This window comes from Trichoderma evansii, assembly GCF_050947405.1.
Source record: "Trichoderma evansii strain SZMC 28006 chromosome Unknown GGI43scaffold_8, whole genome shotgun sequence".
Lineage (NCBI taxonomy): Eukaryota > Fungi > Ascomycota > Sordariomycetes > Hypocreales > Hypocreaceae > Trichoderma > Trichoderma evansii.
In genome coordinates, this window is record NW_028145198.1 from 468,212 (window position 1) to 485,338 (window position 17,127).

At 48.2% G+C, this 17,127-nt stretch overlaps 5 protein-coding genes across 5 annotated transcripts; 4 read left to right on the top strand and 1 right to left on the bottom strand.

Moving 5' to 3' along the window:
- Positions 1–1,313: 1,313 nt before the first annotated feature.
- On the top strand, positions 1,314–2,311 carry GGI43DRAFT_383162 (uncharacterized protein; the record flags this gene model as incomplete). Its single annotated transcript, XM_083203344.1, has 2 exons — positions 1,314–1,650; positions 1,716–2,311. 2 exons carry the CDS (start codon positions 1,314–1,316, stop codon positions 2,309–2,311), a joined length of 933 nt encoding a protein of 310 aa, XP_083061238.1.
- A 2,620-nt stretch (positions 2,312–4,931) lies between these two features.
- Positions 4,932–5,672, top strand: GGI43DRAFT_403295 (uncharacterized protein). The gene is made up of 3 exons (XM_083205782.1): positions 4,932–5,178; positions 5,233–5,318; positions 5,403–5,672. The coding sequence occupies exons 1-3, from the start codon at positions 5,064–5,066 to the stop codon at positions 5,466–5,468; spliced, it is 267 nt and encodes an 88-aa protein (XP_083061239.1). The 5' UTR covers positions 4,932–5,063; the 3' UTR covers positions 5,469–5,672.
- A 2,177-nt stretch (positions 5,673–7,849) lies between these two features.
- On the top strand, positions 7,850–9,513 carry GGI43DRAFT_359416 (nucleotide-diphospho-sugar transferase). The gene is made up of 2 exons (XM_083202373.1): positions 7,850–9,075; positions 9,138–9,513. The coding sequence occupies exons 1-2, from the start codon at positions 8,025–8,027 to the stop codon at positions 9,218–9,220; spliced, it is 1,134 nt and encodes a 377-aa protein (XP_083061240.1). The 5' UTR covers positions 7,850–8,024; the 3' UTR covers positions 9,221–9,513.
- Positions 9,514–10,871: 1,358 nt separating this feature from the next.
- Positions 10,872–14,111, top strand: GGI43DRAFT_403300 (uncharacterized protein). Its single transcript, XM_083205783.1, has 2 exons — positions 10,872–11,823; positions 12,076–14,111. Exons 1-2 carry the CDS (start codon positions 11,578–11,580, stop codon positions 13,852–13,854), a joined length of 2,025 nt encoding a protein of 674 aa, XP_083061241.1. The 5' UTR covers positions 10,872–11,577; the 3' UTR covers positions 13,855–14,111.
- A 443-nt stretch (positions 14,112–14,554) lies between these two features.
- GGI43DRAFT_383165 (TLC domain-containing protein) lies at positions 14,555–16,283 on the bottom strand (the record flags this gene model as incomplete). The annotated part of the gene is made up of 4 exons (XM_083203345.1): positions 14,555–15,163; positions 15,229–15,516; positions 15,594–15,907; positions 16,085–16,283. The coding sequence occupies 4 exons, from the start codon at positions 16,281–16,283 to the stop codon at positions 14,555–14,557; spliced, it is 1,410 nt and encodes a 469-aa protein (XP_083061242.1).
- Positions 16,284–17,127: the final 844 nt, after the last annotated feature.

The window sequence follows — 17,127 nt, forward strand, 5'->3', positions numbered from 1 at the left end:
CTTTTGGATTCACTGTGTCACTGCCACTGCGGAACTCGGAGATGTCAATCAGCTCTGGCGGCCAACCTTGGAGTTGAGTGAGGGGTTGCGGCAAAGATGAAGATGGTGCCGGGAGCTGGCAAATATTTACCTGATTTGGCAATTTTATGTGGCCTATTTCTGACGGCGTTTGTGCCAGCGCAAAGGGCGCACAACGTAAAGGATAGGACTGAGGGTGGCATGACATGGAATCATCGTCTTTGTTTGGCCATTTTACTCATGGCAGCTTGTGACACACAGATACGGCATTGAGCTGCAAGTGATGTATTGTCTCTTACATGTTACACAGTAGAAGATAAGATGGTGCATACAAAAGACAGTTTCCAGTTTTAATGATAGACTCGGATTGTTGAGCATTGCGGTTTATTTTACGTATCACCAACTGCTCCATCGCCCTCCAGAGATTAAGATGCATGCAGTTCCCCATCCATATCTTGAAAACCGCTATCTCTCCATTTTCTTCCTATCTGCGGCTGCCCCGCTACGGAGTCGCTCCCTTTCGCCTCCCCCGCCATGCGCCGTCTTTTCTTCTTATTTTGTGCTAGAACGCGGAGCCGCGGGCCAGTGCCAGAAACGGAAGTAAAAATACACGGTTGGCATCCCTTCATCTGTTCAGGGCCAAACGAAGGATATATGCCTAATAGAGTGTTGATGTGCTCCAGAAATAGACATGGGATAAAAACCCAAACGTCATTCGCAAGAAAATAAAAGCTGCAAATAAATCTCTGCTTAAGATGTTTCAAGTGAGAGGAGTATCATCATGGAACGCAATTATTATATGTGTACTTTGTATTGCATATTTACATTTGTCAATAATACCTTAAACCCTCATTCATGTGTCTCTTGAACCTGCTAATTTGTGTAAAAATACTCGTGTTACGGCAGAGGCAGTTGGTTCATCATTTAGATTTGAAGCATGCGACATATAGAGGGAAAGACATACAGAGCTCATACAGAGCACGACCATGATAGATTGTCCACTTCACATCATCACATCTGACAGTCCCGTTTGCCCCCCTATGAAAGGAAGTAGTACTTGGCCGCCGTTTTACTTTTCTAGAGTTGAACCCATTAAAAGGGTAGCGGCCATCCAGGGCATCTCGCCGTTTCTCCAGTTACGGTTTCGTTTCATCCACCATCCTAGCTTGTCAATTCCCAACACGGTACCGTTTTCTTCTCTCTCCACCACAATAAGCTTGTTTCTCTGTATTATCTACTAGTATATTACTGTACTAGCGCTCAGTTTCTGTGTGCCTACTCGCCCTCTTTTTGTAATGGCTGCAGAATCTATTAACCCAGCGTCCCTTGGGACAAAGTCTGTTCCCCAGTCTCCCTGGAGCTTTGGCGTTGTCAAATTCAAACATCCTGACTATCCGGAATCAAAAAATTGCTTTTTATCTCTTCCACGAACCGACATTAAAAAATCAAAGGGTTCTGATGAAATCATCGTTGGAGTGCATCATAAGACAGCTCGCGTAGCCTGTGAGATTCTTACTGGTAATAATTACGAAGGCTATTTCTCCCACGACCGGCAGGGGGACCAATCTGTCGACTTGGGCCCAGAGGATCTTCTGACAGAGGACGAATATTTCTTTTTCATCAAAATAAACCGTTAGTCCATGCATTCTACTCTCCGTTTACTTGCATAACATCCCATGATAACACATGTCGTTTAGTTTCTTATCCCCTGGTGCCCACCTTCCAAGACTGGATATTTCCTCACGATAAGTTAGAGCGTATATGGCCCGACAGTCCCGTCATGGGACCAATTGTTCCTGGCATTTGCAGCTTCACATTTGATTGGTCTGTTGGAACATATCTTGTCCCGCTAAATGAGGCGCTCTGGTATGTTATCAATCGAGTGGGTATGGGTCAAGCTGAAAATTTGAGATCAGTCTACGACGCAAGTAATATTATTCCCCTGAGATCGGACCTGCGCAAATATCTCAACGACGGGAACTTTGCTATCGTGCCCAAATTAACCGAGTCGGGTATGCGATATGTCATGACTGTTCTCTCGACAAACGCTGAGGAAATCTGGCCGACATACCATGGCTGTACTGCCTACCAACTCTCTGCAAATTCTAAACCGGGTCTATTTGCACGATTTGCCTGGACAGTTTTTGCCCGTGCAAACACATGGATCGGCGTTGGCGATCACCGTACAATCCTTCGACGATACAAGGATCCACGTACAAAGAAATGGTTTTACACAACAAAGAGAGTTCACATATCAGAGTCTGCAAAGGCAAAAGATGCATCACGCTTTTAGCTGAATACAGTGGAGGAAGGAAAAATAGATTGTAAGAAATAGATTGGCCGAAAGCGACTGTATAGGATAGACAAAATAGCATAGATCAATAAAAGAATGCGATTCAGGTAAAGGACATGTACACTGAGTGTAACCGATTCTATCCAATATCTGGCATTAATGCACAATTTATATCTTGTTCACATGGATCTATGCATCTACCTTTTACGATTACTGCAGCACACTTGTATAGCCCTAAGCTGGATACTTGGTGCCATTGTGAGGCCGTCTTTCAGCTCAAGGTACGAGTCAAGTATTGGCTGCCTCATAGATGCCGCTAATGATATCACACACGAGTGCACCAATTCTACAGTCAGCCTATATACCTCAGCCATTCTAAGTAAGCAAACAGATGAGAAGGATAAAAAAAAAAAAAATAGACCGTTGGAACTAGTCAGCACTTCAGCCCTGCTCAGGATCGCAGAAGCGGCGGCGCTTGGCATGGGTCGTCTGCTCATTTTTTTTAGTCGCATCATTCGCGGATGTTGTCATCAATTAGCCTTACCCAAAGCTCCGCCTCACTTCGGCCCGTGCGGCGAACGAGCGAGCGAGAAGAAGAGATCTAGATTTTGCGGTGGAATACGAAGATTAGTGGACACTTGGAAAGCTCGTATTAGGTGAACTGGGGTGGAGAAGAATTGAGAAGCTGAATGGAAGCATGGAAAAAGGAAGTATCTTTTTCCTTATTCGAGATTGATTGCAGAGGACCTAGAAAATACAATTGTATACGGGAAGCTGGTGCCGAATGGGACTGTATCAGAAACGATAGGCGAGCCGAAATTGAATTAATTCGAAGGCCTCCAGGCCTATACGTTACAGCCGATTATGGGAACTCTCATCTCGGGCAGCACGCTACAGTGCGCTTATACAAGCAGAAACAACTTTTAGTTGCTATCTCACTCTGTGTACGATATAATACGAAGAGAAGCTGGTGCTCTCACCACTGTCTGCCCTCATGCCAATAGACCTGTTCCTCTCTGCTGTACATTTTCACTTGATGTCGTCCATAGACCCGATTGCAGGCCTTGTAAGTCTTTTATGTTCTATCACAGGCATATATCTTTACTAATAAGCTCAACAGTTCAGGGAGATGTTACTGATGGACGGGCTTTTAAGGAGGCCTGTGATAAAGAAAGAGAACCCCTTTACCGCCTAAAACCTTTGTGTTGCGATGGTGCTGATGTAAGCCCCTATCGCAAGATTACGTCTGATTTCTGTGTCTACTAAAATATATACTAATTGGTATATGTATAAATACAGCCTGGTTCGAGTTGGGATAATTGCGAACATGCTGTTGTCGTCTGAGTTCTTTACAGATTTATGGAATCTCTTGCAGGAGGCTGAAGCCGAATCCCATCTTGAAGGCCAGAAGATTGTAAATGATACATAAAGGCAGCAATAATGTAAAGTTTACTAGTACAAGCTGCTAGCAGAATTAAAGGAATATGGATAAAGAATAAACAAGCCACAAATAAATACCTTTTTTTTTTACTACTTCCTTTACTAAGCAGTGTATGCTATAGTACTTGCAAAAGGTAAATCGATTTCTATTTACTACACTAGGGAAGCTTTTTTTTGTCTTCTATGCGCAGTATAGTACAAAGAAATAAACTATAGCCAAGATATTTAGTTAATAACAGCATGCATGGTTATAAACTAATTATTTTGCTAAGAAAAGCCTGTAAGTGAAGGCGCACATATATGTTTAACTGGCAGTTTTCCTAGCTTTAATACATAGCGTTTTTGTAGCCTTAGTGCTTTATATTCTATATTATTCTTTACGTGCTGTAATATATAAATTGTTCCCAGCCTGTGCTCTAGGTGTTTCAAATTACCGACTAATAACAAATGAGACATCTAGTTGCTACATTCAGCCTCCCTGCCCATTCTTTTCACTGCACAACGTGAGCGAGATTGTGATTGGCTTTCCCTCTCCCTTTGCATACAAGCAGATGGGCACGATCATGAACTTGGAAGAGGATGGAGGGAAGTGGAATAGATGAGAAAGGCAGAATAGACTCGAGAATAGGAAGAAAGAAAGTATAAAATTAGCCATCTCTGCCGGCAGCAATCCATCTCTTCTTAACCTCATCAGACGCTCTTATACTTTCACCAACAGCTGATTTATATACTAGAATCTCCAACCGCTTTTATTACTCTATATATCCTATAAGATATTCACAGTCGTCTCGAACTTTCGGTATTCCTGTCTTCTGACTCCATGTCATTGCACATGAGACACTTGGGTGTTGAACTCAATCTCCCCGTTTAACTTTTTCATTGTGTAACATGAGTCGGAATGTAATAGGCACCACCTCTCTCTCTCTCTGTATATCGTCAGACAAATATGTCCGCAAGCTTGGAAGGAAGTGGAGGAAAATGCATATGAGGTCTTTACTAAAGACAATTCAAGTGCTAGATTCAGCCTCCCTACCTATCCCTGTCTCTGTATAACGTAAATAAGATTATAATGACATCAATCACTCTCTCTCTCTGTATATGGTCGGCCAAGTAATATAGCTATGAACTTGGAAAAAGATTAAGAGAACGGAATAGATGAAAGACGGGGGGAGGCCTTTACCAAAATCAAGAATGGCTAGAAGAACAAATATATATATATATATAATCGGCCATCTCTTCTCATCCTCATCAGACACTCCTACACATTCACCAACATCTATTTATCCAAATACTAAAGATCCCAGCCTTTAGAATGCAGCTCTCTATTATTATCCTTCTTGCCAGCAGCGCCCTTGCCATGTTCTGCCCTACTAATCACGAGGATTTCTGCTGTATAAAATATGGGCAAGGTTTATCCTGCCAAGGTTGTAAGTTTTTACATTCTATTGCCAGCGGATTTCTTTACTTATAAGTTCCAACAGTCTCGCATGATGTTCATACTTTGGCTTCTTTTAAGAGGGTCTGTGCTGCTATGGATAAAAAACCTTCATGCTGTGAGAGTATTGTTGTAAGTGCTTTTAAGATTAATTTTATATTTACTTGGGCATGTATAGATATGCATGTGTGCTGATGGATTTACACATGGATTTAGGTTAGTTTCACAGGCGCTTGCCATATCCTAACTGAGAATGGTAAATTTCCAAGTAAGAATGAGTGAACTCTGTATAAAGGGAATGGTATGGAGTTTACTGGTACGATTGGTTCGCAATATTAGAGGAATATGGGTGTAGGCGAGGCGCCAGGTAGCACGGCACGCTTCAACAAGTGCTAGGTAGTAAATCGATTTCTATTTGCTGTCCCTCAAGGGAAGCGCTTCCGAAGCTTCCAGATACGATGTAGAATACGAACAGAGGTTCTAGCTACGGCTGCGTTTGGTCAATAGCGCCATGCACGATTACGAACCACTAATCTCGCCAAGGAAAGCTTGTATTTTTATTTCTTCTCGTATGCGCTTCGTACCGCTTGCGATTTGGTGAATGGCGTAATCAGATAAGCTGCGCATTAGCCCCTGCATTTTCCATCATGTGAAGATGATACGATATATTGAATATTGGATACTATCTTGCAAGCCCTGCATCCTCTCAATAATTCCTATTCGCCCGCATTTACCGTCTCATTGAGGAAAATAAAACATCGCTTATCAGGGACCTCGTGTGAAAGCAGCTAGAGATAAAAGTTCGGAAATGATTGATTGCAGGGGTGGCCCTGTCCGCCGAAAAAAGAGAAGAGGAAAAAAAAATAGCCTTAATTAGTGGCTGCGAGTTGATAAGGCCCGTGGATGTAACCTTTGCACTTCCCCTTACAGGCATGGAGGGAAAAAGATTGAAGCTTGGGACGGTTTCGGCTGCTGGATAGCAATAAGGTTGGAACGAGACAATCTCCAACTTTAAACACGATGTTTTTGCTTGGCTTCATGCGATGCGACCTATGAGATGGATAGTAATTGCGGTGGCCAAGTGAGGATTAAATTGCAGAGATGCAGCTGTGCTTAATCAACATGCGCCATTGTTTACCTGTGCTCAACTTGCTAAGCAGCACCTCGTTCTGCTTTACGAGATGCCCCCATAGCGCGAATTTTTCTGGCCTTTAGGGGTCCCCGCGAAGGAAATGACGTCGCTCCACAGTTGTGCTGTTTTGATGTCAGCCGTGAGATGAAATGTACAAGTCGGATTTATGCGCCTCTGGATGCCTCAAAGTAAAGAGCAGCCATGGCAAAAAGAAAGTTGGGCATTGCATTCCAGCATCGGGTGGTATATATAGAAACAAAAAGTCAATAAACAGCTGGATAGGCAGCGTGCAAAGCCCGTGGCTTCTCTCATTCTTCTTCAGGCACGCTGTAGCGCAGCGCCAAGGGTCGCCGATCTCTCTGCAAACGACCAACAGATCTCCACGCTAGGTGGTCTGGCGTTTCATCCTTGCGCCTTGTCAGACCCATGTGCCCCATATGTCTAATCCCTTATTTTCTTACACTCGCTGTGCAGTAGCGAGTAGCATCTTGAGTATGTGCGTATGTGCTAAGCACCAGCGCACTACCACGAGTAGTAAGTACAAGCGCAAATCGCCGAATATCACGTCAGTTCGGGCGAGGCTGTTGCATTCCCCGTGGGTTACGCGTTCGTCCGAGTGTGATTGTGCGTGTTTGATCTGCGTAAGAGATGGCGATGGAGGCAGGAGAGGCGATATCCCGGGGCTATTCTTAGACACGGCAACGTCATTTCTGGACGGCAGCACCACGGCAACACCACCCAATTCTTACCGAGTCGACCACGGATGAAGACGTTGCCATCGGCTAAGGAACAGTATATGTGTTAAAATAGGGCGCTTCTGCACAGCAATGTCCTCGTACGGCCTGCCCGGCCGCTGCCTGCCGCAACAACAGCCCGCGCAAAGCAAGTTACATCTGCGGCTGGCCAGCGTGGTACCTCGTGCTAGTCGACGATTAGATTAGCGGCCCCAAAAAGCCACCATCAACGGCTTCTGGCAGTGCTACGGTGCTAGCTGAGCCGCCCCTATTTTTTGCCAGTTTGCCAATTTTTAGCTCGAATCTCCCCTCCCACCAGCGGCAAGGCGGAAAGAGGCCAGAAAAAAGTGACATCAAGTCGATGCTTGCATCCGCCCCATCTTCGCCTCAAGTCGTATCTTTATTTCTTTTTCTTCTTCCATCACCGTCTCCTCTTTTTTTTCCTCGTTATAATTCCTCGTTGACGACCTTTTTATCTCGAGGGCCTCTCTTTTCCTTCCTTCTCCCGTCAATCGTTTATTTCTTTTTAACCTTAACATTGTCCCTGTCAGATTGTGGTATCTCGGCCCCCCTTTCGCAATCCCCTCTAATTCCTCGTTTTCTACATTGGGTCTCCGTATAGTCCCATCTCGTATCTCAGTCCCCCGTCGACGCCTAATCGAGCGAAGAAAGAAAAGAGATATAAAAAACGAGAACCCACATCTGCCCCCTGCCCGGCGGAAACAAGCGAGAAACTCGTTTTCTTTCTTGTTCTTCAATCTACAACTATTTCCTCTTTCATCTCCCACCCGTGGTCTTTTCTCGCCTGGGATATTGTGGTATTCGAACGAAGGAGCTATTCTATGGTCTGGTTATAGCTTGAATTCTATTCAGTTCGTGCTGGATACCTACTGCGTTGACATATTTTCTACGTCACGTCACCAACCTTATTGACATATCCGGAATCGAATCGAAAGCAAGACAAACGCCACAATGTTGAATCCACGCCGCGCCTTTATTGCTGCGGCGTTCCTCTTGACCGTATTTTTCCTCGTCTCTCGATCACACACTTCCAGCTCCAGCGCATCCACCTCATCCGAGAAGCATGACGCAGAGGTAGAGGCCGCAGCGGCAGCGGCCGCGGCAGCAGCCGCCAACCAGCAGCGAGCGCCGCCGCCTCCTCCACAGAAGCCCATGATTGACATGTCGGGCATGTCAACGTACGAGAAGCTCGACTACGCGTATTCCTACGACATCGAATCCAAGTTCCCCGCCTACATCTGGCAGACGTGGAAGCACACACCTGGCGACGGCGAGTTTGAGTTCCGCGAACAGGAGGCTTCGTGGTCAATTGAGCACCCAGGCTTCATCCACGAGGTCATCACCGACTCTGTTGCCGCCACTCTACTCCAGCTGCTGTATGGGAGCATCCCTGAGGTGCTGGAGGCATACCACGCTCTGCCTATGCCCGTCCTCAAGGCCGATTTCTTCCGCTACCTGATTCTGTACGCGCGCGGTGGTATCTACTCTGACATTGACACCTACGCCATCAGGAGTGCTCTGGAGTGGATTCCCCAACAGATCCCCAAGGAGACCGTTGGCTTGGTCATTGGTATCGAGGCGGACCCCGACCGCGCCGATTGGGCTGACTGGTACAGCCGTCGCATCCAATTCTGCCAATGGACAATCCAAGCCAAGCCCGGCCACCCCGTGCTACGCGACATCATCACACGAATCACCAACTCGACGCTGGCTCTGAAGAAGGCGGGCAAGCTTGCGAGCTTCAAGGGCAACGACGTTGTGGACTTGACGGGCCCGGCTGTCTGGACAGACACCATCATGGACTACTTCAACGACGAGCGCTTCTTCGATATGGAGCACAGCAAGGGAAAGATTGACTACCGCAATTTTACCGGTATGGAGACGAGCAAGCGCGTTGGAGACGTTGTGGTTCTGCCTATTACAAGCTTCTCGCCCGGCGTTGGCCAGATGGGTGCCAAGGATTATGATGATCCCATGGCATTTGTAAAACACGATTTTGAGGGTAAGTCGTCAGATCAGATAACTGGATGGTAACCGATGTAAACTAACAGTGTGATTTCTCAGGAACATGGAAGCCCGAAAGCGAAAGACATATCGGCGAAGTCGTTCAGGAGCTTGGAGGATTGGTGGAAGACGGACAGCAGTGAGCTCTTGCAAAATGTCCTATAATTGCATGACGAAACGGAGGATACGTCATCTCCTTTTCCCCCCTTTATAACTGCACCTGTATATTTTTTACCTTCTTCGCTTCGACTGCGGTGGGCTGGATTCCGCATCGGTTTAACATTTATATTCGGGTAATATTTTCTTTTTTGTTGTTTTCGATTTCTTGCGGCCCTGCGCATAGATGTCGCGGCTGTATCTCGGTAGGGGGAGGCAAAAGGGAGGCTTTTACACACATTTGAGGCAGCATCAAGCATTGGGACAAACTTAAGACTCATGTATTTATCGGTTTGTGTTTTTTTACCTTTTCGGAGGAGAGGTCAGATGCCGGATGGAGTTTGATTTGATTTGCGGTCAACATATATACGCATATATATAAATATTATCGGCATTTCCGAATTGTTTCCGTCTTCTTTTTGCTCTTTGTTTTTCTCAATAAGGGAGAGAGTGAGCATGTGCGAGGTATGATATGGTGGCATATATGGTGGCATATATGGTGGCACCTCAGCCAGATCAGGCTCATCTAGTCGACAAGGACATGTTAGCTGGATCGAGGCCATCTAGCCAGATCAAGATGATCCAGCTAGATCGGGCCATGTACGTTGGCTAAGCGAAGCTCTACGGCACTCTAGAGCGTCACAACGGGACAATTGTGCTGCACAAAGGTGTTGGATCTTTTGCTGTTGGCATTGCACACGATCGAGTAGCCCGCCACCAAGTGCCGTCGCAATGCAGATATAGCCGTTGGCGCTACTAACGCAATCTTGCCTGCAGGTTAGAGCCGAGGTCACTAAAATCATGTCCACAGGCACTGTGTTTGTTAAGCATAGCGCGCTCCGGGGACCCGCAGAGGTTATCCGTGTGGCACGACTTTGGCATGTTTCACGATTCGAGTTAATTTGGCTACGGTGTAAGAAAAGGAATCTGCTGCAGCTGCAGATGCAGATGCAGAGGAGGGAGCTTATCCGTGGCTGTCCGTACTGTCCGTCCGTGTAAGACGAGCATTTTGTTCATTCTTACTTTGTTGCCGAGTACGGCATATACAAGGTTTGATGCGTGATCCTTCATATCATTTGTATTACCGCTTGTAGACAGTGCTGAGTTTGTGTGTAAGACAGCGCGCATATGACGGTTGATGACTATACTCGAATAATTTCCTAATAGATGCTGCTTTATAATAATAAGAGCAGCAAAACGAACAGAACGAGTCAGAGTGCATTCTCCTGTCTATTATCCAACTATGATCCCAGCATTCGAAAAACTGCCACGTTGACAAAGACGATTCAGATGCAGAGTCCAGCACAGCAGAACCATCGGCTAGACGCGAAAATCGCGAATCAGCCGCTCCCTCACCCACTGCAACTTGCAGCTTTTGCTCTAAAACTTTCCCGCCAAAGTACCGTACCGTAGCAACAGGCGCATCTTCCGCCCCTGCAGCCCGAACCGGACCGCATCCTCTGCGGGCCAGAAATTTATTTCCCATACGGAGGTCTCCTCCATTTTAGGCATCGGCTCTACCAAAAATCCCCCTCTCGCGGGGCAAGCCAGCGAATGAGGGGCAAAATAAGGGAAGCGCTTGCTGCGTGCTAGTTCTCTTGTTTTTTCCTATTTGGACGAGCTTCGAGGCCTGAGCCAAAGAGAGGCAGCTTTGCGCAGCCGGTGCGGTGATTTGTGGGGAAACAGGCCTCTTTTTTTTGTGTTTTTGTGGCTTGGTTTGAATACTGTGCTGTACGTACTACATATTACTACTACGACTACTACTTTGCTTGCCGTACTACCACTGCTCCTACTACGACTACTCAGCTCATGAACACGGTCCGAAGTGGGCGGTGGATTCTCTGCATCGCTTTCCGTAGGTGGCCTTTTTTTTTTTCTGGGGAAGCGCCGCTTGGTTCCCTCGGGTGGATATGCCGCGCTGTGGATTTGCAGTGTATTTTCTAGTCCCTCGGTCTTAAAAAGTTCATAGGTGTGTCTTTTTGTTATAAAGTGAGGAGTGGTGTGGTGTGCGTGACGCATTTTAAACGTTTGTTGGATGGGAACAGGTTTTGTACTTTTTTTTTTTAAATTGGAATGTGAAATTGTTTGCTTTCCCTTTTCCTTTTTTTATTCTCACTGTTTGTCTCATCCTCATTCTCATTCCTCCCTTGCATGTTAAGATTCTCTTTTCTTCTTCTTCTCCGTGTGAATGGTTTGCGATACGATAGCATCATCTCTGTTTTTGTGACGGGATACAAAAACAGTCATCTCTTCGTATGACGTTGGCGAGGAGAGCGCCTCTTACATATTGATATCCACGGACGACTATCATCACCAACGCATAAACACACACATATTCGACATCATGTCCATCTACACACGGGCCTGCTCTGGCCCGCTGCTTGGCCGGAGCTCCAGAACTGCAGTGCGAGCTGCGCTGAGAAAAAGAGCTGCTGCCATGAGCTCAGCAGCTGGAGCGGCGACAGCGACGGCGACGGCGACGAGCTCACCGGCCTTTGAAGAGAGTTTGCTGCAGGGCCGAGCAGAGTGGCAGCAGCCGGCGAGGTTTCTGGGAACTGAGGGGCTGAGTATACGGACGGGACCGATGGAGGTGAGTGACATGTGAATGTTGGGGAGCTATGAGGGGGGGAAAGAGGAGCAGATGAAAGAGGAGAAGAATGACGGCATCTACTTTCAAGTGAAAGGGATGAATACTTTGCTGTTGTTGTATACAGCAGTATACCAGAGATGGGCTTCAAAGTGCCTTGTCATCAATCCTCACTCTCCACTCGCTCCCCCTACCACACCAATAGCCCCCTATTTTCATGCTCTATATATACAAATACTAACGTCCATCTTCCAGCCCGCCCTCTTCACAGGCACCATCCCCGACCACTTCGCCTCCGTCGTCTCCCTCCACGGCGACCGTCCCGCCGTCATCGCCCGCTCACCAACTCGCTCTTCCTCCACCCTCGAGACAACCCTCACCTACCACGACCTCGACCTCACCTCCAACCGCCTCGCCTCCTCTCTCTCCTCGCTCGGCGTCCGCAAAGGCGATCGTGTGGCCGTCTCCCTCGGCAATACTGCCGAGTTTGCTGCCCTAACCTACGCGCTCTTCAAGCTCGGCGCCGTGCTGGTGCCCCTGAATCCGAGCTTCAATGCCCAGCAGGTCGAGTCAGCGCTGAGCCACCTCGGCGCAGAGGTTCTCATCATCGGCGCCGTCACAGATCTGGCCTATCGACCCGGAAAGGGACGCAGCAACAAGCCCCTGCTGGAGAAGATCATCGGAGACGTCCAGCGTAATGATGGCGATATTCAGAGTGAATCCGTGCCCTCGCTGAGACGGGTCATCGTGGTGGACAACCGCCCCAGCCATGACAGCAGCATCATCGACGACTTCAAGCTTGAGCAGTATCGCGCGCTGGGATCCTACAAGACGCTCCTCGAAGGATCGGACCGCGCCGTTACGCCAGACTCGCCCCTGCATCCGCTAGACACCATCAACATCCAATTCACGTCGGGCACTACCTCTGCCCCCAAGGCAGCTCAGCTCTCGCACACCGCCATCCTCAACAACGGCGCCTTCATCGCCGACCGCATGGGCCTGGACCCGTCGGACCGCATCGTCGTGCCGCCCCCCTTATTCCACTGCTTCGGCTCCGTGCTAGGCTACATGGCCACGGCAACGACCGGCTCAGCGATCCTGTTCCCCTCGCCGGCCTTTGATCCCATCTCCACCGTGCGCATGGCCGCCGAGCACCAGGCTACTGGTCTCTACGGCGTTAGCACGATGCTGGTTTCCGTCTTTGAGGCAATGGACCACCAGGCGAACAACCTGCCCGTGCCTCAGCACCTGCGCAAGGGCATCGTCGCGGGCAGCAGCGTGCCAGAGTCGTTGATGCGCAAAATCTATCGCCGCCTCGGCCTCGAGGACCTGGTCATCTGCTACGGCATGACCGAGACCGCTCCCGTTAGCTGCATGACCCGGCCGTCAGACCCCTTCACGCAGCGCACCTCGTCCGTCGGCACGCCCATGCCTCACACCACGGTCAAGATCGTCGATCCGCTCGACCGCAGCAGGGTCCTCCCTCTAGGCGAGCGTGGCGAGCTCGCCGCCTCGGGCTACCTCGTAATGAAGGGCTACTTTGGCGACGAGGAGCGCACCGCCCAGGTGAGGCGTGATGAGCCCGATGGCCGCACGTGGATGTACTCTGGCGATGAGGCCGAGATGGACGCTCAGGGCTTCGTGCGCATCACCGGCCGCATCAAGGACCTCATCATCCGCGGCGGCGAGAACATTCATCCCCTCGAGGTCGAGAACTGCCTGTTCCAGCTGCCCGGCGTGCAGGAGGTCAGTGTGGCTGGCGTGCCCGACGAGAGGTTGGGCGAGGCTGTCGCGGCATTTGTCATCCCCGGTGAGGGCTGGACAACAGCTGATGCCAACAGCGGCGAGAACGACGAAGCTGCAAAGAGGTTGACAAAGGAAAATGTGCGACGGTGGGTGCGCACCAACCTATCAAGCCATCTTGTGCCAAAGTATATCTTTTGGGTGACAGACTATCCCAAGACTGCGAGCGGCAAGATTCAAAAGTTCAAGCTGCAGGACATGGCCAAGGAGATGCTCGAAGAAGGGCTATGAAGATGGGGATGAATATTAACAAGTAAAAAATGACTTTTAAAATCTGACCAAAAAAAAAAAATTTCAACTGTAATTATTGCTGGGGTTTTCTGGGAGCATCTAATCATATGACATATATAGCATTTTTTGGAATTTTATGGAGCTAATAGCATTTAGCTAGGGGAATGAGAAATGGTTATTTATGATGGTATTAGCCTATTGTTAGTTTTATTAATCTTACATTTTGCAATTATTCAATGATGCCAAAGAAGCAAAGCATGAGTAAAAGAATTTCCCGCAAAAATATATATGTGCCTATATATATGTATAACAACCATGATAGATCAACTCTCTATGAATCTATAACAGCAACTTTTTTCCATTGGCATCTCATCAGCCAGTTTTCATAACATGTGGTATCAATCAGGGCTTCCAGCATCATCTCATCTGTACAGCCCATCCGTCTTGCTCTATCTGAGCCCTTGGTGGGTACAAACCCCTCCCAGTTGAACATAGTAACCCGATATCCCAAACAAGTTTCATGCTGACAAGAAAAAAAAACGAAAAAAACAACGTGCCCGCCCGTTAAAGGGGATGAGAAACATGTAATCGAAAATCGATAAAGGGCAGTTGTAACTCCTCAAACGCCATCGTTCCAAGAAATAAAACAAAATCAGTTCCTTCCTTTTCTTCTCTCTCTTTCCCAGGCTAGGATTTGCATTTAATCCACCTGTTTCTCGCAGCCAATACGGCCAAGAAGTTCCTTGCGATCGCTGTGTCCCGGTAAGCTAACTCCGCTAGCAGAAGCCTGCTTCTTAAGCCCGTTGCGTCGCTCCCAGCTCTTCAGATCCAAGTCCTCCACGCCCACCTCTTGCTCAAGCGGTTGGATTTCCTCGTAGATGAGCTCCTCTTCGTCTTCGTCCTCTTCATACTCGTCGTCGCTTCGAGAATCTTCGGCACCGTCTCCGCGAATGACCTTGATGGCAACCCGGATAATCATGGTAAACCAGAAAATCGTAATGCCCTGGAGGAGAAGTAGAGGTGTAAGGAAGGCCCATTTAACGGTTTCGTTGAAGCAAACACGGCCGGTCGAGTTGAAGAATGGCTCAATCAGGTAAGAAAAGCCGGCAGGAGCTTCCGTAGGTCCAACCAAAGCGTCGTTCGGTCCAACAAAGCATCCGTTGGGCATAATCACAGGGGTGTCGGCGTAGATGGACCAACAAACCATGATATAGAAGACATGTCGAGCGACAAACCATGATACCATGAAGAGAACAAAGGTCAAATCGCATAGCGTCGTGTAGCCGCAGTATTTCAGACATTTGGCGACCTGCAAGCATTGTTGAGTCAGTAACCAGATTAGGACCATTTCAAGCAATCAGAAAGTTGGCTTACAGGTAGGAATAGATCCACCACATCCATGATGACCAGGATGAACAGTCCAACACGGGTGTAGTGGTAGCAGTAGCAAGACGAAATCAGGGCTGTGGTAATCAGGTGGTGGCTAAACATCTGCCAGTGGTCCTTGCGACGATCCTCGATGTTGATGACAACAATTTGCTGCAGCCAGAATGCCCACTGAGCAAGCATGTAGACTTTCAGGAGGCCACCCATTTCGCGATTCGGCCAGTCGGTCCATAGCTCTTTCATGTTCAGCCAGGCGGGAGAATTGACATACAGATACTATAGCTAGGTCAGTGACATATATCCCACAGCAGTCTCGCTTTTCCCTTAAGCAAGGCAGTTTCGCAATTACGCACCACTCCGGTAGGCCAAAAGATCATGTAGTAAATCAGCAGCCAAGCTTGCTCGCTAAACCGGGTCATATCTTTTTTGTTGGTGATTCCATTGAGTCTAGCAAATGGCGCCAGAATATAATCCATGGTGCCAGCTCGGAGACCCGTGAAAAGAACAATGAAAGCCGCAATCAAGCAAAGATCATCCTGTCCGGTGGCATACTTGCCAGTCGTTTCATTGAAATAAGACAGGTGGAAGAACTTTCTCGTGTGTATTCTGGCTCTGGGGATAAAGGCGTGGGCAAGGACAAGAAGAGAGAGCAGGTTGAGCGACAGGCCTATGACATTGAAACAGAAAAAGTCAGTAAATATTCCACGGTTGTAGACGTTGTAGCTAATCCACAGAATAAAGAGGAAAAGAGTAATGTTGCGCTGGACAAAGCTGCGACAGTTCTGGTGCGCAACTCAATTGCGCGGCTACCTGCGGGGAACTGGAAACAAAGAATCCGACATACCGACTTGGTGCTCAACGAACCAGCGAGCAAGAGGTTTCCAGATGCCTTCGTCCTTGCGCCTCAACCGACGGACGAGAACAACATTGTTGCCATTCGTCTGCATATACCGTTGGCCGTTTGTGGCGCCGTTGGCGAGTAGAGGGCTGGCGGCCGATTTCTCGCCAGCAGCCTTGGTCGCAAAGCCATTTGAGTCGCCCATAATGCCCAGGGCTCTTTGGGGGAAAGGAAAGAACGAAAGGAGAAAGAAAAAAAAGAAAGTAGCGGTCGCGAAAGAGCAACTCAAGACTCCCTGCACCGGCGCAAATATGAATGACAAGAATAAAATAGGGATGAGACTGCTGCGGAGAGTCCAGATTGCTGCGACCAGCCCAGGTTCGAGTTAGAAGCCCGTCCAGAGGGTGTGGTGGGGGTGGTGGGATGTCTCACTGTTGGCTACTGGTTGGGCAACTTTTTTTTTTTCTTCCACACTTTCAGGTGCGCCAGCAGCGGAGTGGCGCCCAAAGCTTGCAGATTAGTTTAGCTTCCCTTAAGGAGCTTTGGAAGGATTCGGTGCAAAGGACCGCTTGGCCGGCGCAATTGCTTCGGTAAACAATCCAAAGACTGCTGGAGGAGGAGAGGAAAAGACGCTTTAAAGACCCATTGAATTGAAGCTTGCCGGGGCTCGCCAGAAACAAGAGAGATGAGACACAGGCTGGGACCCGGAAAAAAGAGCAAGCGAGAAAGGACAGATAAGGCGGTGGAGCGCCAGATCAGAGGGATCAGCAGTAGATGCGAGTAAGTTGTCAAACGAAGCCAAAACTTGCTGCAGCATGTACCTTGCACAGTTCAGCCGGTACCTTTTGTACTTTTGTACGAGAACTGGTATCGTATTAGTCGTGGCGTCTACGTCCGCTTGTCCTCGTTTTACACGCAGTACTCGACGACTTGATGCTCCCAGCTTCTTACTTGTATTCATCTCCTGTGAATCAACTTATAGGAGCACCTAGCCGTTGGTGCTAGCAAAATAATATGAGCAGTCAACTCGCTTTGCACATCACATCCAA

Excerpts from the sequence above, each read along its gene's own strand:
- GGI43DRAFT_403295 (XM_083205782.1), top strand. The coding sequence starts at position 5,064 with ATGCAGCTCTCTATTATTATCCTTCTTGCCAGCAGCGCCCTTGCCATG. Across the intron at positions 5,179-5,232 it reads AGGTTTATCCTGCCAAGGTT|TCTCGCATGATGTTCATACT; the intron begins GTAAGTTTTTAC and ends AAGTTCCAACAG. Across the intron at positions 5,319-5,402 it reads CATGCTGTGAGAGTATTGTT|GTTAGTTTCACAGGCGCTTG; the intron begins GTAAGTGCTTTT and ends ACATGGATTTAG.
- GGI43DRAFT_359416 (XM_083202373.1), top strand. The coding sequence starts at position 8,025 with ATGTTGAATCCACGCCGCGCCTTTATTGCTGCGGCGTTCCTCTTGACC. Across the intron at positions 9,076-9,137 it reads TGTAAAACACGATTTTGAGG|GAACATGGAAGCCCGAAAGC; the intron begins GTAAGTCGTCAG and ends GTGATTTCTCAG.
- GGI43DRAFT_403300 (XM_083205783.1), top strand. The coding sequence starts at position 11,578 with ATGTCCATCTACACACGGGCCTGCTCTGGCCCGCTGCTTGGCCGGAGC. Across the intron at positions 11,824-12,075 it reads TACGGACGGGACCGATGGAG|CCCGCCCTCTTCACAGGCAC; the intron begins GTGAGTGACATG and ends TCCATCTTCCAG.